The sequence below is a fragment of the Copadichromis virginalis genome, linkage group LG15 (genome assembly GCF_057382275.1).
Source record: "Copadichromis virginalis isolate Kocher_CV1m ecotype Utaka linkage group LG15, C_Virginalis_male_GT1.1, whole genome shotgun sequence".
Taxonomy (NCBI): domain Eukaryota; kingdom Metazoa; phylum Chordata; class Actinopteri; order Cichliformes; family Cichlidae; genus Copadichromis; species Copadichromis virginalis.
Window position 1 is genome coordinate 4,932,252 of NC_140632.1, and position 20,217 is coordinate 4,952,468.

A 20,217-nucleotide genomic window follows, 5' to 3' on the forward strand; every position below is an offset into this window, starting at 1 on the left:
ACCATAAAAAATAAAAAAAACAACTTGATAAAGAACCAGCTTTAAATTGTATCCTTAGGCTCTTTCGTATTTATTGTATAAATATTTCTAGTTTCTTTTAGAAATCCATTAATTCTCTTTCGCTTATCCTTTGCTTTCATAATTAAATAAAATATGCTTGTGTATTTTGATGTAGGCTGTCGCAGGGCTAGAGGCGGGGTGCACCTAAATTGCATAAACTCCGTTTCTGTTTTATATTTTTCATTGTATGTTTGCACATGTTTTAATAAAATCACTGCATCCATTACCTTTTTGAGGAGCAACATCTAAACAAATGAGGGGTGACTCAACTTTTGCATAGTATTGTACATACAAAAATAATAATCATCTTATGCAATTTATCAGCCTACATCAGAACACACAAGCATATTTTATTTAATTATGAAAGCAAATAAAAGTCAGTGAAGTGTCATCTGTAAATTATGATAAATTCTTCAGATATCCCAAAGCTGTTTCAGCTGCTGACCACAACAAATATTGAAGTTAATCACCCAGAGTTCATAGCATCATATAAGCAGCGCTTTATATGCTGTGTTTAATAAAATAAAATAAAAATACATGTCAGAATCAGAAACTTTATTGTCATTGTCACGAGAACAACGAAATTAAGAATGGTCCCCGATCACAGCATGTGCTGTGTCAACAGATTTTTTTTATGTTAGTAGGCAGCCATCAATAACAACAGAGGAATACACTCAGTCATGTCAGCGGTTCAATGAAATTTACAGATTTCAATGAAAATCTACAGAAGTTCAAACCTTGCTTCAGAATGAGGAAGGAAAGTGAATGAGTCAGTTGCTGATGCCAGACTGGTTCTGGTGAGTATTTGAAAAACTGATGATATTTTTTTGATTTTCCCACACAACCAAATCTAGGGTTTACAGAGAATGAGGCGAAAATAAAAAAAAAATACAGCATTTGTTTTCTGAGTGAAAGGTCTTGTCGAGGTCTGAGGGGAATTAACAGTGTTTGAGCTGTTAGAAAGCTAACAGTAACTCAAATAACCACTTCTTGCCATCTGCATACAAGGAGAAGAGCATATCTGAATGCACAGCACGTTGAGCTTTGAAGCAGACGAGCTACAGCAGCAGAAGACCAATACAAGCTAAGAACAGGAAAGGCTCAACAAAATTAGGCCAAAAAAGCCTGGGCATTGATTGCGTGATCCGTTTCTGCTGCAACATTTTGATGGCAACAACCGAATAATGCAGTTATGCAATTTACTTTGAGTGACAACTACAATGACGTCTGCAGAGAACAAATCTGTTAATAGATTTTTCACATTACATATATTTTAAACCAAGAACTCAGACTTGATGCTGCCTTGTGTAGTGGATTAAATGCTCAATGAAAATAAATTCATGTCAGTTTCATTTATATAGCGCCAAAGTACAACAGTTATATTAGTTTTACAATAGTTTTTATTTCAATGTTCCAGATTTCTGGAACATTGAAATACAAACTGGATGGATTTCCAAGCATGACATTCCTGTGATTTGATGTTAAAGAGCTAAAATAAAGAGATCTAATGCTTTATTCAGGCTCGATTACAATACTGAAATACTAACTGGCACAGCACAGGGAGCACAAGGTGCATCTCTACTGATGTGGCTCCACTTCTGGATCTGGTTGTTAGTTTGAGAAGTTTATGGCTCCCAAACATTGTTTTTGCACTCGGGACCTTCGAGTGTTGCGTGTTTAGTCTCGGCACACATGCAGCAGACCTCAGGTTATCAGAACTGATGTGACAGGAATGAGCAGAATGTCTCAGAGCTACCCTTTTGCCACGTGTATGTGCACTCATGTGTGGCTGTTATCAGGACGTCTACTTTAGCTGATATATAAATGTCTCGTTTTACTTTACACAACACCTGCTCTCTTGCAGTTTGCTGATCCTCCTACTTACAGTTGACGTTGATTTCCTGATTACACGCATGTCCGCAAGTGCTGCGAGCTAGCCAAATCACACTTCTTGTTCTCGGATTCTGCAGGGCATGGCCTTACATTTATAAGGCGGGCTCAGATGTGCTTTCACAGCCACTGTGATTTATGGGATACTTAGTCTGGTGCGTTCTGAAAAATAGCCTCTGTGGAGGCGATACCAAAGACGGAGGATGTGTTCCCTCTCACCACAAAACTGATGTTGGTCTTGTTTGGTGCTCTTCAGAGAAAAATTACATTCAAATCTTAAATCTTAAATGAACAATGATAATCTTGTTATTTTAAAAAGAAAGCAAATATAGTGTACTCACCAAGCCTAGCACAGGCCTACAATGCAAGTTCCAACTTCATATATTTGTGGATTCTTCAAGGCAGCTTTGCACGACTTCTTATTTGTCTCTTATACCAAGTCCTTTTGAAGCCCTTCAATTCATCCACTGTATGAAATAGGCTGTTTTAGTGTAGTTTCCCTTCCTTACCTTTTAAACCAACTTTCTTTTGACTGGCTGCCTCTTACAAACAGAAGGTTTGAATGGCTTCCATGCTGACAGCCACAGCTCTATGGCTAAAATGACTGCATAAGGGCTGTCTGATCTCATTAACGTCAAAGATTTTGAGTATAGAAAAAAGTGAAGCCTGAGCTTTTGGCTCACATTACTTGCACATATGGTGAATTCATATGGTTAAAATTATAAAAAGTCATAACCGATCCTTTTTGATCAAATAAAGATTTTGTGTAATGACCGCTTATTGCAATCTAAAAGGAAGGGCTGAACCAATATCTGGGGAGTCCCCTTTCCAAGTTCCCACCTAGGCTTCCAAATCAGATAGACAAGAGGTCAGACAGAGAGACGGACAGCTGCCGTTTCCTGTCTCTGGGAACCACGCTGATACTCCAGTCCCACTTCTATTCAGGGGAACGTGGGGTTTCCCTCAGCTGCAGCAGAGGGAGCAGGTGGGACAGCGCTGCTCTGTATGTGCAGATGTGGGCAAGTCTGTTTTTAGTTGATGTTCAGTAAAGGATCATTCATGTACGATCAAACTTCTGCCTGTGCCTGAGCATTCACCAAAGCTTTCACTTTACACTCCAAATTGAAATGACGGCTTACTGCCGTCACTAAAGAAAATGAAAAAGAAACAAATGCACACCTTCGTTTCATCTGCATCACTCAGTGTTTATTCCTGTCACTGAAATCCAAACATTTGATTTCCCACTATTTTGTTTGCCAGTCTTGATATACAGGTGCATTGTGGGTAAATGCTACTGGTTCCCAAGCCGTCAGACAGAGCAGCACTGAGTGATTAATGTGACCCAAAAGGCCAAACAGATGTGACTCGGTTCCAGGACATGCAGGCATTAACAGTGTGTCGGGGCAGGGATGACACCGTCATCTAAACACAGTGCAGCACGAGTGCAGAGGCAGTGGATAGAACTCAATTTCTTCATTTTTCTTTTTTAATCCCAGAACTACACAAACATCCTCCTGTCAGTCTGGATATTTATTTATAAAACATTACAGTTACCACTTTTCATGGGAGAAAAATCACTGAAAGCATGTTTGACTGTGTATTTCCACAGGGTTTGAGGACTACAGAACAACACGATAAAACACCACACACACACACACAAATCTTCTCAGTTACTCAGCCTGATTACACTTCATCAATATTGCGTACGTGTGGGCAAACACTTTGCATCACGCTGACCCACTAAATAGAAGCAGGAAGCGTAGCTTGTGACCAAAATAAATGACTTACACAGCAGCATTTTCTGTAAGTCTGCTGACAAATCAATGACTAAGTTTACCTTGGTAGTGACTAGAAACTTTTCAGTGGATTGTGCGACTCACTTTAAGTGCAAAAACAGTACAGGAAAATAAAAAACAAAACAAAAAAACCAACCAAAAAAAAAATAAAACAGGAGGTGTGGATCAGAGTGAGAGAAGTACATACAGATTTAGCATCTCGCTAAATGAGGCTTTAACAGAAGACGCAGCTTCGTGGAGCTCAGACAATATTCCAGATTTAATAGAGCGAGAATTCATGTGCAAAAATATTCCAAATGCTGAAAAATCCAAACATCTGCTCTTTTCTTTTGATATTCTTTCCAAAACTCTGCTTGCCTGATCAAACAGTCAAAATAAAAACACATACAATAACTGTAAGGTTGATGACCTGACATTAAAAACACGTTGAGCTGTTTGTGTCGTTAAGAGTGAACTTCAAGTGTTGTGATGTTATGTTACAGATTACTGAAATGTTGGAATTAATATATTCTACTTCTCTGTAGAGAAGGCTCTCTTCATCAGTGGAGGAGGGGTCTTTCCTGCTTCATACAAAGACTCGGGAGGAGGGGCGCTCAAGCAGCACCAGTCTGGGATTCGCCCCATCTGGTTGTAGTAGTCCCGTGACACAGACCTGCTGCCTAGGATGTCCTGAAGGGCTCCAAAGATGGCACCTGGTGAGGAGTTTACAAATGTTACAAGAGGAGCCACAAACTTTTTTTTCTTCTTACTTAAAAGTAGAAAAATGCTGGCAGTGTGTTTTATCAGAAGTGATGATTGTGATGGATTTTTTAATCCACAAGCCTTCACTTCAGCATGAATATTCAATTTAATTTCATATCTGACCTCCAAGCCACGCAGTGCAGTTGGGCTTTGCAGGGGGAGAATGAATACGGAAGCTCTTGCTGGCCAGCACGTTACTGTATTTGGGTTTCTCCACCAGGAGGCGAATCTCTGCCAGCAGGCGGTGCAGGAAGCCGGGCAGCATGGCGGTGCCTCCGATCACCACCAGGTTCTCAGAGAGCACTTTACGGGTGTCGATGGGGCACTAAAACAAACACAAACAGATATTTTGGGAAAAAAAACAAAAAAAAACAAACAAAAAAAAAACAACAACGGTGGAAAACATCTGTTCTTCACTATCCGACTGCTGCTATGGGGAAAAAGAGGCAGGAGGTGGGAGTCATCCCAGCATTACAGAAGGATTCTGGTAAAATGGGCTAAAACAACATGATACATAACAGGGACTGTGACGTTATTGTGAGTGGTCTCAGGGGAGCTGCAATACATCAGAACATTATGAGCAGTTCACTATTGTGTAACATCCGACTTAAACGTTTACATCATTACAGTAAAAGTGTGAAGTTGTGTGAAGTCGGCTGTTTGGGTTTATGAGTTTAAATAGGCTGTTCTGGACTGACTGGATCCCCGTAGTGAAGAGCAACAATGCTTTTAGTTGCATTGAATGGTTGCATCACAGCAGCCAAACAAAGTCAAACTGCACAGCCCGTTTAACTGCTGGATAATGTGCAGAACGACGCTGCGGGGGTTGCTAACTTCCTCCAGCCAGAGATGCTAAAGGTTCAGTAAAGGAGAGCAAGGAACAAACTGAAATCCACCACTAGGAAAGATCAATGAAGCAAAAATCAAAGGAATTATGAAGCCTGCATTATAGTACATAACACACTGAGCTGAAGCACACCAAATAGTGTGAACAAACGTTGTAGAATCGACGGGCGGGACTGTATGCATTAGATTAGGCTGACAGAGATCACTCCCACCTTCACTATTCCCAATCTAACAGAAGTTCTATCAAAATCTGGTCATGTTGGTCACGGGTGGTGCTAATACTCAGTTTAACTCAATTTTAAACTATATCAAATGAGTTACTAGTAATAACAAGAGCACGCAGAGTGCAACTCCCCCAAACTTTGATGTCTGATAATGCCTCTATCACAACATACTTTTAAAACTTTTATAAAAGCTTGCTTTTTGTAACCACATGCTGATGTATGACCTCTGCCTGACAACCTCGAGTAACAACCTAAAATGGTATTTTTTATGATTTTTACCCAAATGATTCAAAAAGCTGTAAACACTTGAGATTTCAAAATGCTCCATGCTGTTTGACCTTGCCCTAACACTGAAGGTCAAGGTCAAACGCTCAGCCAAACTAGGTACTCATGTTCCCCAAGTAAGAAGGAGAGTGAGAATGGCATCATGCTATGATACAGAGCTGACAGTGATGGTACAGGGGTCTGGAATTAAATGGGATTTGCTAACAGGCTCAGAATCAGTAAATGCCTGGACAAACTGCGATGCTCCTCGTATTTAGGAAAAATTCAATCTGAGAGAGCTGACAGAACCTTCCTCTTATAAAAACAAGGCTAGCAGGGGCAAGCAAACACATTTTAAGTTGCCCCGTGTTTACAGTCAGTGCACTCCAGTCATGGCTCATAGAGCAGGATCTTTAAAAGTGTTGGCTCACTTTAATGTGTTTAATGCAAATGCATCCAAATCCAAAACATTAGATGTAATAAGGCAGCGTTGTGTAAGTAGTGACACCGGCAACCTCTGGAAAGCTTATCAACGCCTTTTTTTCCCTTTTGTTTTACAGGAGCAGTGCAGCAAGTATGAGTATTTTGCTTTGGTGGGAGTTTCCAGTGCGGATGGGTTTTACAAAACAAAAAATGCCACCGTTTCCACTTCAAGTCAATTATCACTAGAAAAATATACATTTCCTGCGAAAATGCTGTGTGGATGCCTTAACGCTGAAGATGTCTGCTGAAAAAAGCTGAAAAAGTTGGAAAAAAAAAACAAAAAACGTTGCCCTGAGCAGGATTCGAACCTGGCCCTTCTGGTCTCAAGGCAGCTACTCATCTCACTGCGCCAAACTCTCTCACACAAAGAAGAGGTGGAGAGACTGATAATTCTGCTGAAATGAGCAGAAGCTGCAGAGAATTGTGGTGATAAGAGGTGAAAAGGCTAAAACTTTGCAGAAAAGAGTTGAAAAAGCAGAATTTCTGCTGAAAAGAGTTAAAAAAGTTTAACTGTTAACCGAAAGAAATGTTGCCATAAGCGGGATTTGAACCCGGGCCTCCCAGTCTGAGAACGGAAGCTCATCTCACTGAGCTAAAACACAGCTCAACCCGGCATGCAAAATCAGTGACCACATTGATAATGTGTTCCATTCATTTCAATAACACACATTAGCAGAAATAGCAGAATTTTTTAAAGTTTAAACATAGTATTTCTGCTAAAACTTAGTATTTATACTAAATAATATTTTTTTCCTGCCAAATCATAGCATTTGTGCTGAAACACAGAAAATTCTGCCAAATCATAGTATTTGAGCCAAATCATACAATTTGTGCTAAAACATTATTTATGATTTAGCAGAAACACTGGGAGTTGGTAGAAATACTATGATTTACATGAAATACTTTGACTTAGCAGAAGTACTACAATCTAGCAAAAAAGTACTACAGCACAGCAGAAATTCTATCATTGAGCAGAATTACTAGGATTTAGAAGAAATACTAAGATTTGGCACAAATACTATGTTTTAGCACAAACACTGATGTAAATGGTAAATGGTAAATGGCCTGCATTTGTATAGCGCTTTTCTAATCCATAGGACCCCAAAGCGCTTTACACTACATTCAGTCATTCACCCATTCACACACACATTCACACACTGGCGATGGCAAGCTACATTGTAGCCACAGCTGCCCTGGGGCGCACTGACAGAGGCGAGTAGTGGCTCAAGAACCTTTATTGTGCAATTATACTGTGATTTGGAAGAAATACTATGTTTTAGCACAAATACTATGATTTACCAGTAATACTATGTTTTGGTACAAATACTAAACTTTGTCACAAATACTATAATTGAGTACAAGTACTATAAGATTACAGAAATACTATGATTTAGCAGAAATGCAATATTTTTGCACAAATACCATGATTTGGCACAAATGCTATGATTTAGCAGAAATACTATGATTGGGTACAGATACTATGATTTGGCAATAATACTGCGTTTTAACAACAACTACTGAGATTTGATTGAAATACTATGATTTAGAAGAAATACTATGACTCCATACAAATACGATGCTTTGGCACAAATACTATGATTTGGCACAAGTACTATCATTTAGTACAAATACTATGATTGGGCAGAAGTACTATGTTTCAGTACAAATACTATGATTGGGCAGAAGTACTATGTTTCAGTACAAATACTATGATTTGGCAGGAATACTCTGATTTAGCAGAAATACTATCTTTTGGCAGAAATTCCTGCTAAAAGGTACTATTTCTGCTTTTTAGCAGAAATACTGTAATTTGGCATAAATACTATAATTTGGGATAAATACTATGATTTGGCACATATAATATATTCAGCACATATACTATAACATAACAGAAATTCCTCCACTTAGTAGTAATACTATAACATAACGGAAATATTATGATTTGGCCCCAAAACCATGATTTTGCACAAATACCATGATTTTGCAAAAATACTATGATTTAGCAGAAATACTATGATGTAGCAGAAGTACTGTGCTTTAGCAGAAATACTATGATTGAGGAGCAGTGTTGGTCAAGTTACTTGAAAAAAGTAATCTGTAACTAATTACTGATTACTTCCCCCAAAAAGTAATCCCGTTACTTTACTGATTACTTATTTTCAAAGTAATTAATTACATAGTTACTTTTTAAAAACACGATTTACAACCTGAAGAGGTGATAAAGCGATAGATCTTTCAGCCCAATTCTACTTTTTCTACATAATCCATCATACAAAATGTAATCAAATGGAAAAGTCTCTTTTTTTAACTTGTTTTATCAGTTTTAATATTTTAACTTTATGCATCAAGCAAAAATTTAATTATATGCAACATTCTCTGACTTGAATAAATTAGTTTAACATTTAAACCTATTTTCTGCACATTCCAGCACATAAAATAAAATATTTTTTGTGTTTACACTCAGTCTTTCAAATAAATGCAAGTAAAACACAGCAGAAAATAAATAAAGTCAAAGACTCAGCGGTCCTGTTGCTCTATTTTCACCTGTAAAGCAGGACTGCGGTAGGCGGAGGTTTACCCTGGTGCAGAAGTGCCGCGGTCAGTGGAAGAATCCGCGAGTTTCTCTGTGAATTTCCCATTACGTCGTTGCGCACTCGGTGCTTGCTCGGAAGTTTAGGGGTTTTTTCGCTGTAAAAAGAAGTTTTCTTCCCACGCACGATGGACGCTAATGTTTTTGTCACTTTTTATGGAATCAAAATCAAAGTAAGGTCAGTACTTCCACGCTTTAAACGCTGCACGCTCATACTCTCTCCCACAATCGATATGTGATCCATTGTTGATCTGCACACAGCTGTTGTCACTAACGGCGCACTCGCTTACGTCACTGTCGTGAGACATTCTCGCAAAAAAAAAAATCACGGTTTTAGTAACGCAGTAACGCAGCGTTCCTACGGGAAAGTAACGGTAATCTAATTACCGTTTTTGCAATAGTAATCCCTTACTTTACTAGTTACTTGAAAAAAGTAATCAGATTACAGTAACTGACATTCAGGATTTCCCTTGAACAAATGGCCATAATTTCCTAACCGTAGAGGCTAGAACGGTCATTCAGGTATTGTTTTGTTCAGAAGAGATGGGGGAATCTTCAGGTCTTCATAATTCAGAGATAAAATATAAATTATTAAAGATATATGACTTGTAATACACTGTAACTGAGTAGAGGCGAACCAAAAACTGCCTTGACTTGCTCTCAAACAACCTTTGGTAACTCTAAATCTATATGGAGCATCAAAATCATTCTTTCACCGTAAGAAACAGCAGGCTTTGGTGAATAGTCATGGAAATTTTCAGGGATCTGTGGAAATCCATCAAAAAGATATGACAAGAGAAAAAAAGTGCCTCATTTCCAGAGTTTGAAATCTGAAGAAATCTGAGCGGGGGACAAATTTCCTACCCTCAAACAAGTCTAACTCATCTCAGAACGGTAATAGGTGAGAAAAAAATTCTTGAATTGTGAGCATCAGGAGTGTCTGAAGATATATCGGGACAAGCCTTAAGTCTTGCTTAAAGCATCCACACAATTATCATTTTTAAAACACGTCTGTAGTCATCAAGTTGGAACAGCATTAGTTTCTGTTCTCCAGTAAGTGACAAACGGCTGCCACGGGTTGTTAGAGGACTGCACTAAACACACTTAAAGAAAACCTGTTCACGAATGGTAGACAAGGGAAAGTGATACAGGACAAAACAAGCATGACATGACTTTCACCAAGTTCACTGGGGAAAAGATTTCAGTGCTGGACAATGTGAGTACTTGTGTGCAAAGAGTATTTGGAGCTGTGTTTACACCTACAGGCCAGTGGTTCTTGTTACTAAACAGGGAATCAAGGAAGCCTTTTAGGTGAAAAGGGAAAGACCATCTCTGAACCGAGGAGGGCGCCTAGGGTACATTATTCAATATTTTACAATGCTGTGATTACAGTCACTCCCCAACTCTCCAAGAGTGAATGGCACTCTTGGAGACTGATCAGTGGTTATGATAATTTGCATATTGACGATCATGAAACTGAGCTCATTGATAGTGGTGCTGGTTTCACTCATTATGCAAATATACTGTTTATAAAGTTGGAGAAACCTGCAGACAGCTGAGACTGAAGGAGTCACTTGGATGAGTGAAAAACTGCTTCCCCTAGAGATGGAAATCACCAGACAGCTGACGATACAACATTAACACAATACTTCACCCGTGATAATATATTGCCGCAATTTTTAACATTTCGCAATAAGCTGAGTAATTCAGTGACACCATCATCTTTTTCAACTGCAAATTATTTCCTCCACGTTTAACTTCCCAGTATCCGTTTTATCCAATAAGATAATGTTAGCTCACTTAGGTTATGTCTTGCTGCATAATGCGACTGTAAAGCACACCAACACAGAGTAAAACCTGCCATAAATGTTGCCATAAGACAGAGTAGGTTTGCTATTCGTCTACAATTGAAAGGGGTCAAGTTGGCAATTACATGCAATCTGTTTCTGATAATACACCAATTACATCTGTTGCTGCCTACATACGCAGAAATCACATTTAACAGCAGTTCACTTTTAAAATATAAATTTTTCCTTAGTAACCTTTGTGCTCTTCAGGAATAACAAGAATGCAACCAGCTGAAAGCCAGCTGAGTTGAGTTGAGTTCCCTCGAGATGTGGTCACTGATAAAGACTTAGTGAGAACTGTAAAATAGATTTGTGATGTAAAGTGGTTGTGAGTGTGCGACACTGTCAAGTTTACAAAACCGTGTAGTCACCACAAGTTGTGGGGGGGAAAAAAAAAATGTAGTAAAATCTGGAAGCAACCACCAATTCATTTATTTATTTTTAAATGCAAGGGGTTTTAGTGTGTGACTGAGCCATTAGCTTGTTCTGAATTTTAGGTGGTAAATGTGTCCAGTGTTGGATGTTTTGTTCAGTAGAGGGAATTTAATGCGAGTTAGCTGTCTTGTTTGTAGTATTCCCAGAGTATTTTAATTTATTAAATAAAATGTCTACATTCTGACCCTCTGTATCGATACAATATCACCACACAAAATATCACGACACTGTGCTGTATTGATTTTCCCCCAACCCCGAGTTTATCCAACTGAGAACACTATGTCCAAAATCCCAAAAGGTTGATTCTGTTCATCTGGATGAAGCGTTTTCAATGGGAGAAACGTTTCGTCACTCATCCAAATGACTTCTTCAGTCTCACCTGACTGCAAGTTTCCCCAAACTTATAAACACTACATTTGCAAAATGACTGAAACCAGCACCACTAACAATGGGCTGGGAGGTCAGTTCCTTGATCATTAATATGCAAATTGTCATGACCATTGATCAACAACCACTGATCAAAGACCATTGATCAATGTTCATGAGTACCATTTCCAGACAGATGGGCAACGGTTGCAATCACAGCATTCTAAGATGGTGAAAGATGGACCCTTAGGCCTCCTCCTCGATTCACAGATGGTCTTTCCCTTTTAATGTAAATGGCCTCCTTGACTCCACGCTCAAACCAGCGTTCCTCCCTGTCCAGGATGGATGTTTTTCAGTAGAGGCTACGTCCAGAAACAACTTTCAAAGATTGCCTTACCTGGATGATTGATCATGCATCAAAACATGTGGAGTGAAAGCTTTTCTTAAAACGACTAGCCCAAGCTAGTATGATCTCTGCTGTTAGTGGTCCTCATGACCACAATAGCTTGCCAATGTCTCAAAAGTAGCCAAAAACCATATAACATATATTTATACCAAGGTATAAATAGTACTTTCAGTAAGTATCAGCACAGATAACATATTAACGATACACATTACTATGACTAAATGAGAAACTTGTCTTTACCTTAACCAGAGTATCGAGTATCAGAGTGGCCACACTCTTCTCCTCGTTGTCCTGTTCAAACAGAATCTCCATCACTGAGTCCCTGGAAAAAAGGAGAAAATGGCTTTATGATAATTATAACAGCAAGCTGAGGGTGATTACACAGTCATTTTAATTATAAGAACACGTGGAAATACCTGAAGCTGTATAACGTTACAGGAAAATAGAAGGCTCTCTCTGTCCAACTCTTTCTTTAAGCAGACTATGACAGCATACCTGATGGATCCTTTGATATGCAGGATTTTCTCTCCATCAAGCGGGTAATCGACATCTGGAGGAGGGGCGGGCCGCTATGAACACATTTAAAAGTGTTTCATTAAAAAGTGCAGCATTTGTCATTTACTCAGCACAAATGTTTGGGCAGTTGTGGTAAGCAGCATACAAAGAGCTGACTTACCTCTGCTGTGCCATCCAAGTTAAATTTGGCTTCTTGGATTTTGAGGCCTCTTTGCAGGTCACTGACAAAGCAAGTTCTCACTGCAGGAAACAAAACAGCACTGGCGGTCACATAACCAAACTTGTAGACAAGAATGTTTGCGACCAAGCATAAGGAGTTGAAGTATTTTCCTTTCACTCCTTCCATAACTGTGGTTTTTGTTCATGACTTACAATGAATTAAAAAGACATAAAGACCCAAATAAGCCTAAATGAAACATTTATTACATAGCTGACAACCCCATTTTGCAGCACAGTCTCAGTAAATTATACTTTTGCATCATTATAAAAATAAGTGGATGGGTGTTTCGCCTATTCTTAATCGTTCATTGTTCCAGAAAAAAGCCACACAAAAGGCAAAGGAATTTTTTACTTGTAAAAAAATTTAAAGACACACTTTTGTCTATCAACAAAAAGGCTGTAGCCTCCACATCCTAGAAACACAGACAGGTCTCAAACTGTTCTCAGAGTAAAAACAAGGAATTCTGTTGATTAGAAAATGTAGGTCAACCTCGCTGCAAGAATATTCCAGGGGATGAAGGATGGACAGACAGATTTGTTTGTGTATAGACTGTCCATGGTGCTCAAGGATGGCATAAATAAGGAATGTCAGTCAAACCTACCCTTGATGTCTTCCACTGTTTCTTCTGGGATAGTCCCTGGTTAAGAGATTAAAAATGGAATATAAGAAATGAACATTCAGTTCCTTGAATTTACTTATGCATCAATCAGCCAATTTTCCTATTTCTCTTTCCCGTTTGATTTATGATGCTGAATCAGCACTTAGAGAAGCCGATACTGCAGCAGAGGACAAGTGTGACTGCTGGGTCTGAAACGAATCCAGCTATGAAAAACTTCAGGAAAAGCCACCACTGCTGAAACAGAGACTTTTTTGGTGTTTGGCACTACTATCATTACACAGTTTTGGGGAAATACAGTTTCAAAGTCAGTGGTAGAGAGTTAATTACAGAGATCTTAGTGGCTTTGTGCTCACTGCAGAGATGTTTTATGACCCATCTAGACAGACACCCTGTTGTCTTTTAAAATTTATATATATATATATATATATATATATATATATATATATATATATATATATAAACACCCAGCACGCCCCTGCGGGCGGTTTATCCTTCAAGCTCGGGTCCTCTACCAGAGGCCTGGGAGCTTGAGGGTCCTGCGCAGTATCTTAGCTGTTCCCAGGACTGCGCTCTTCTGGACAGAGATTTCCGATGTTGTTCCCGGGATCTGCTGGAGCCACTCGCCTAGCTTGGGAGTCACCGCACCTAGTGCTCCGATTACCACGGGGACCACCGTTACCTTCACCCTCCACATCCTCTCGAGCTCTTCTCTGAGCCCTTGGTATTTCTCCAGCTTCTCGTGTTCCTTCTTCCTGATATTGCTGTCATTCGGAACCGCTACATCGATCACTACGGCCGCCTTCTTCTGTTTGTCTACCACCACTATGTCCGGTTGGTTAGCCACCACCATTTTGTCCGTCTGTATCTGGAAGTCCCACAGGATCTTAGCTCGGTCATTCTCCACCACCCTTGGGGGCATCTCCCATTTTGACCTCGGGACTTCCAGGTTGTACTCAGCACAGATGTTCCTGTACACTATGCCGGCTACTTGGTTATGGCGTTCCATGTATGCCTTGCCTGCTAGCATCTTGCACCCTGCTGTTATGTGCTGGATTGTCTCTGGGGCATCTTTACACAGCCTGCACCTGGGGTCTTGCCTGGTGTGATAGACCCCAGCCTCTATGGATCTTGTGCTCAGAGCTTGTTCTTGTGCTGCCATGATTAGTGCCTCTGTGCTGTCTTTCAGTCCAGCTTTGTCCAGCCACTGGTAGGATTTCTGGATATCAGCCACCTCCTCTATCTGCCGGTGGTACATACCGTGCAGGGGCCTGTCCTTCCATGATGGTTCCTCGTCTCCATCCTCTTTCTTGGGTTTCTGCTGCCTGAGGTATTCACTGAGCACTCGGTCAGTTGGGGCCATCTTCCCAATGTATTCTTGGATGTTCGTTGTCTCATCCTGGACTGTGGTGCTGACACTCACCAGTCCCCGGCCCCCTTCCTTCCGCTTAGCGTACAGCCTCAGGGTGCTGGACTTGGGGTGAAACCCTCCATGCATGGTAAGGAGCTTTCTTGTCTTTATGTCAGTGGCTTCTATCTCCTCCTTTGGCCAGCCTATTACCCCAGCAGGGTACCTGATCACGGGCAGGGCGTACGTGTTGATGGCCCGGATCTTGTTCTTACCATTCAGCTGACTCCTCAGGACTTGCCTGACCCTCTGCAGGTACTTGGTGGTTGCAGCCTTTCTAGCGGCCTCTTCATGGTTCCCATTTGCCTGCGGGATCCCCAGGTACTTGTAACTGTCCTCTATGTCTGCAATGTTGCCTTCTGGTAGTTCAATCCCCTCAGTTCTGACTACCTTGCCTCTCTTTGATACCATCCGACTACACTTCTCCAGTCCGAACGACATTCCAATGTCATTGCTGTATAGCCTGGTAGTGTGGATCAGTGAATCGATGTCTCGTTCACTCTTGGCATACAGCTTGATGTCATCCATGTACAGGAGGTGGCTGACAACTGCTCCGTTCCGTAGTCGGTATCCGTAGCCAGTCTTGTTAATGTCGCCGTCATTGTGGATGTTGGGTATCGAAGAATCCATAGGTCCCTCATCCTATTCATGTAGCCCCTTCCGCCGGGGTTACTTGCGTAGTAGCATTCCAACAACGCCCTGTTTTCGTCCCTTGCCCACCGATGCCTTCTTGTTCCAGTAGCCCACTTTTCGTCAGGGTGCCCTGGTTCCTCAACACCTGACGCGGACCTTGTTGATCCGGGCGACGTCCGAGCCGGCATGCCTTCATATTTATCTGTCTCGCTCATGTCTGCGGTAGGCTTGCTTAGCATAGGGGGTCTAGCCTTAGGACCCTTACTGGATACAGACGCCCCAGGCAGGAATCGAACTTGCGATCCTCTGTTCCAAAGGCGTGTAGTTTAACCACTACGCTATCCAGCTATATATATATATATATATATATATATATATATATATATATATATATTTTTTTTTTTTTTTTTTTTTTTTTTTTCTCATTCTGCTGCAGCTGTAGATCTCACAGCTCAACTCAATATACTCAGTCTGGTTCCCTCCATCAAGAAAAAGTGTGGAGAGAATCTCTAAAATAGACTGTATGCATAATGCATAATTCACAAACTGAAAAAGCGATTCACTCAAATGTCACACAGAAACAAGTTCTTCCTATGAATAGTAAATGCTACATAATGGGTCACAGCCATTAAATTCTTCTATTCTTGGCACTGTAAAAACCAATCAGCAGTCCATAACAGAGTTATGCCTTCACAAGTGTCCCCATTTAAAAGAAGAAGACAGACGGTATGTGCTGACTTTCTGTATTTACCAATGGCGGCTTGTACGCTCTGCCCTGTGGTTGTGTCTGTGTCCACGGTGCACTGTTCCACGAGAAAGCTGTCTAACTCCCTACAATAAACAAACACATGCATTTTATGCAACGAAACAAGAGATTGAAATGATTCAATTCAACAGTCAGAGATTTTCAATCATGATGCAGGAAAGAGAGACTCAGATGGATTATTTTCTCAGTTAAATGTGTACAAATCACTACACTGATGCTGTTAGAACCTTTAGTACTTACTTATGGATGCCTTTTCCTCCCAGAGGCAAAGCTTCCCAGGCTGGCAAAATAGGAGTACACTCACAAACCTGATTTCCAGAGTTAAGATCAGCATCATAAATGTCCTAGACCTGAAGCTAACAGTACAATAATGCCTGCCAAATATTAAATTTGTGTAAGATGCATCAATTAAAACATATAGCATGTATATAGCAGACCATATTGTTCACTGTTCTAGAGACCACGCTCATGATGGGAAAAGGATACGGGCAGCACCAGCGTCTCTGTGTAACCACAGTCCATCACAAGTGCAGAGTTGATGCCTAAAGTCATGATGGCCATGAGGTGACTGGGAGCAAATAGCACAGATGGCACCTAGAAAATGAAATCATTCATGGAGTAAAACTTTAGAAATTCCTCTACTAACTAAAATTTCCTTGTTAACATAATCATTTTGTTTATCAGTTATTAGATTGTTCTAGTTTATTATAAAGTTTAGGTGGAAATCATGTAAAATTTGAATAACAGGTTGTTAAAGTGTTGAACATGATATGTAGATTAGGCTACTATCTATTACCCATCTGACAATGCAATTGCCACTGATAACAGTCATTTATGAGTCAGGCATCTAATTACACTGACTATTATTTCCTATTATCCATTACATAGAGCATACTCAATGATGCCATGACTTTCATACACAACCTTGAGCATGAACTACAAAAAACAAACAAACAAACAAACAAAACTTAAATATGAGGCACCCATAGGCAAAATAATTTGTCTGCATCAAGTAACAGTAGTTATCATAATAAATGCATTAGTTACCTCTTCTAAATCAGGTCAAATTAATTAAATATAAGGAGGGATTTACACAAGAGCTAATTTTAAGTGGATTACACTGTGATCATCAAGTGTGGTTTTAGCTCAGCTGCAGGAGGAGAGAAGAAGCGCAGCAGTTCAGGGAACTAGGGCAGGTAGAATGACGGGGACACCTGCTGTTCTCTGCTAATCAACTTTTGTGCACTCGTGTGCCAAGAACTTGATGACACACATCACAACCTCAAAGCTTATGCTTCCATGACAGCTGTGCACCAAACTGAGAAAAGAAATCTTTCCTGACTTGTTGTTTAGAGTTGATGGTGCTCTGTCGTGTTGGGTTTTTGTTTTTTGTGCACAGAGTTGCAAACAGATACTTTATATTAACTGGTCTGATCCCAGCACGTGTCTCTGCTTTCGTACCTCAAACTGTTTGAAGAAAACCTTTGTGAGTGTCTCCCTGAAGTGGGATGGGCAGAGGATGGACTCGATGATGACCACTCTTCTGTCGCGAGGGTTCACCAGAAGGTGCCTAATGAGGCAAATGGGAAAACAAACTCTGATGTGATGTAGCCGCAAGAAAAAAAGAACTTCAATAACCTAGTCATTTATTGGAGAAGAATCTCACCTGAAGTACAGTATGTGGATAAACTCTTTGAGAATGACATAAAGCTCTTCTGTATTGATGTTGTACTGAACCACTTTGACTGCCTGAATATGAGAAATCAAATACCAAATATTTTTGTTTATTCCATTTCCACAAATAATTCTACATAATTCCACTGCAGAACACGGCAGACTCACCTGCTGCTGTCCCGGTTTGCGGATCTCGCTCGGAATTATGAACCTGGGCCCCGTTTCCCCTGCAAAGCCACATCTGTGAGAAAAGGAAGCTGTCAGCTAGCATAATAGGAGATGCTGAAAATATAAATATTTATATAATAATCATTACCAGTAACTGTTTTAAATACTATAATTTTAGTTCCCTCAAACTTTATGAAAACCAAAAACGTATTTCTAAAAGACACAGTCATTTAATAAAAAGGGCAAAAGCACCACAGTTTAGTTGTAAATAAAACAACAGTGCATATTTGTGTTGGATGTTCTGTGGCAGTAACTGCAAACAAAGACGACAGTATTTGAGAAGATAATAACAGTCCTCTTGATCTTCACATGACTTAATGTCTGTTTGCCTTCCAGCAAAATATAACAAAAATGACACTGAAATGCTTTCAGTAAATAAAGATCCATTTGCTCACTATAAATACCCGTTAATATACAACACATGTGAGGACTGTGACTGTGAAGTTACAGAGGCAACGTTTAGATTGTTTAGACATATGCAGAGGAGGGATGGTGGACAAAGGATGTTGATAATGGAGCTGCCAGGGAAGATGTAGTGAAGGAGGACACGCAGAGAGTTGGTGTGACAGCGATAGGCAGTCCTAGAAATAGGGTATGAGAGACGGCAGGTGATCTGCTTTGGCGAGCTCTAAAAGAAGCAGCCGAAAGAAGAATGTTTAAGGTCTAATGAGAGAGCTTTTAAAATTATTAAATTAGCATTGATAGCACTTGGCATTAACTTAAAAAAATGCTAGCTGAATGCTGACAGTTACTTAACCTAGCCTAGCATTGGCTACGTGGCTAACAAGCTAGCCCACATCAGCATTCACTACCAAAACTGTAGTAGGTTTTTTGGGGTCAAATTTAACGATGTGTTAGACTTTAAGTCTTCAGTTCCCTAAAATAAACCTATAGTTGAGAGGCGGGCGAGTTATTTCAGAAAACAAAGATGCATTTTAGCATATTTTGCTAGCTGAGTGGCTCTATTAGCAGGGCGGGCTAACGGTTAATACTCACTTTGTGTATGCTGCTCCTAAGTCAATAACAATCGCAGTCTTCTCTCCTCCGCTTCCGAGCCCATCAAATAATGGCATTTTAAAAGCTGCGTCGGCTTTGGACGAAAACTGTACGTATAATTAGCGCCAGCAGCCTCAAATTAGCATCCCACTACAGGTCTGTTGTCTTCCTGTTGGACTGGGCGGGGCCTTCAGAAAGTAGTGACATCACGCGAGGAGGGTGCCTGATTAAAATGCGCTTAACTCAGTAAAATTTAAGAATAACGCCAAAATAATGTTTTGCTTGCAGAGCACTTATTGAAACCAGTGTTAAAATTGATGTACATTCGATTTTAAGAAAATTAAACACGATTTTTTTAAATTCTGTGAGACTCAAGTGTAGCGATAAAATGAAATAAAATACAATAAAAAAACTATTTGATAAAAATAATTTGAAATAAACTCTGTTTAGGTGGAGGTAGCCTGTAAGAGGAACATGCAGAGAGAAAGCAGACTTCTTGCAACTAAATCTACTCCCGAAACTGTCAAAATCAGTTGTAACTCCTTTTTACTCCTGCACCATCGAGAGCGTCCTGACGGCAAACATCTGCACCTGGTTTGGGAACAGCACCAAGCAGGACAGACGAGATCTGCAAAGAGTGGTGCGCTCGGCCGAACGCGTCATTCAATCAGAGCTCCCTGACCTGCTGTCCATCTACACCAAGCGGTGCAAGATCAAAGCTAGGAAGATTATGATGGACCTCTCCCATCCCAACTATGGACTCTTCTCACTGTTGAGGTCTGGGAAGCGCTTCCGCTCCCTTAAGGCCAAAACAGAGAGAATGAGGAGGAGCTTCTTCCCCCAGGCTATTCGGGCCCTGAACCAGGTGTAGGACTGGACTCTCCCACACACATCACTATAAGACTGGACTCTCACACACATCACATCACCACACGCACTCTGGTTTTTCTTTTTCTTTATGCACACTTCCTATAATTTATAATCTTAACAGCAGGGTGCAAGATGCTAGCAGGCAAGGCATACATGGAACGCCATAACCAAGTGGCCGGCATAGTGTACAGGAACATCTGTGCCGAGTATAACCTGGAAGTCCCGAGGTCAAAATGGGAGATGCCCCCAAGGGTGGTGGAGAATGACCGAGCTAAGATCCTGTGGGACTTCCAGATACAGACGGACAAAATGGTGGTGGCTAACCAACCGGACATAGTGGTG

The 20,217-nt window shown here is 40.4% G+C and overlaps 1 protein-coding gene across 1 annotated transcript; it reads right to left on the reverse strand.

Annotated features, from left to right (window-relative positions):
- Window positions 1-3,465: 3,465 nt before the first annotated feature.
- On the reverse strand, window positions 3,466-19,219 carry actr10 (actin related protein 10). The gene is made up of 13 exons (XM_085431463.1): window positions 19,006-19,219; window positions 17,950-18,022; window positions 17,774-17,856; window positions 17,569-17,677; window positions 16,594-16,701; window positions 16,348-16,415; window positions 16,093-16,172; window positions 13,286-13,321; window positions 12,625-12,704; window positions 12,444-12,517; window positions 12,189-12,270; window positions 4,611-4,812; window positions 3,466-4,438 (listed from the first exon to the last, which is right to left on the reverse strand). The coding sequence occupies exons 1-13, from the start codon at window positions 19,080-19,082 to the stop codon at window positions 4,257-4,259; spliced, it is 1,254 nt and encodes a 417-aa protein (XP_085287589.1). The 5' UTR covers window positions 19,083-19,219; the 3' UTR covers window positions 3,466-4,256.
- Window positions 19,220-20,217: the final 998 nt, after the last annotated feature.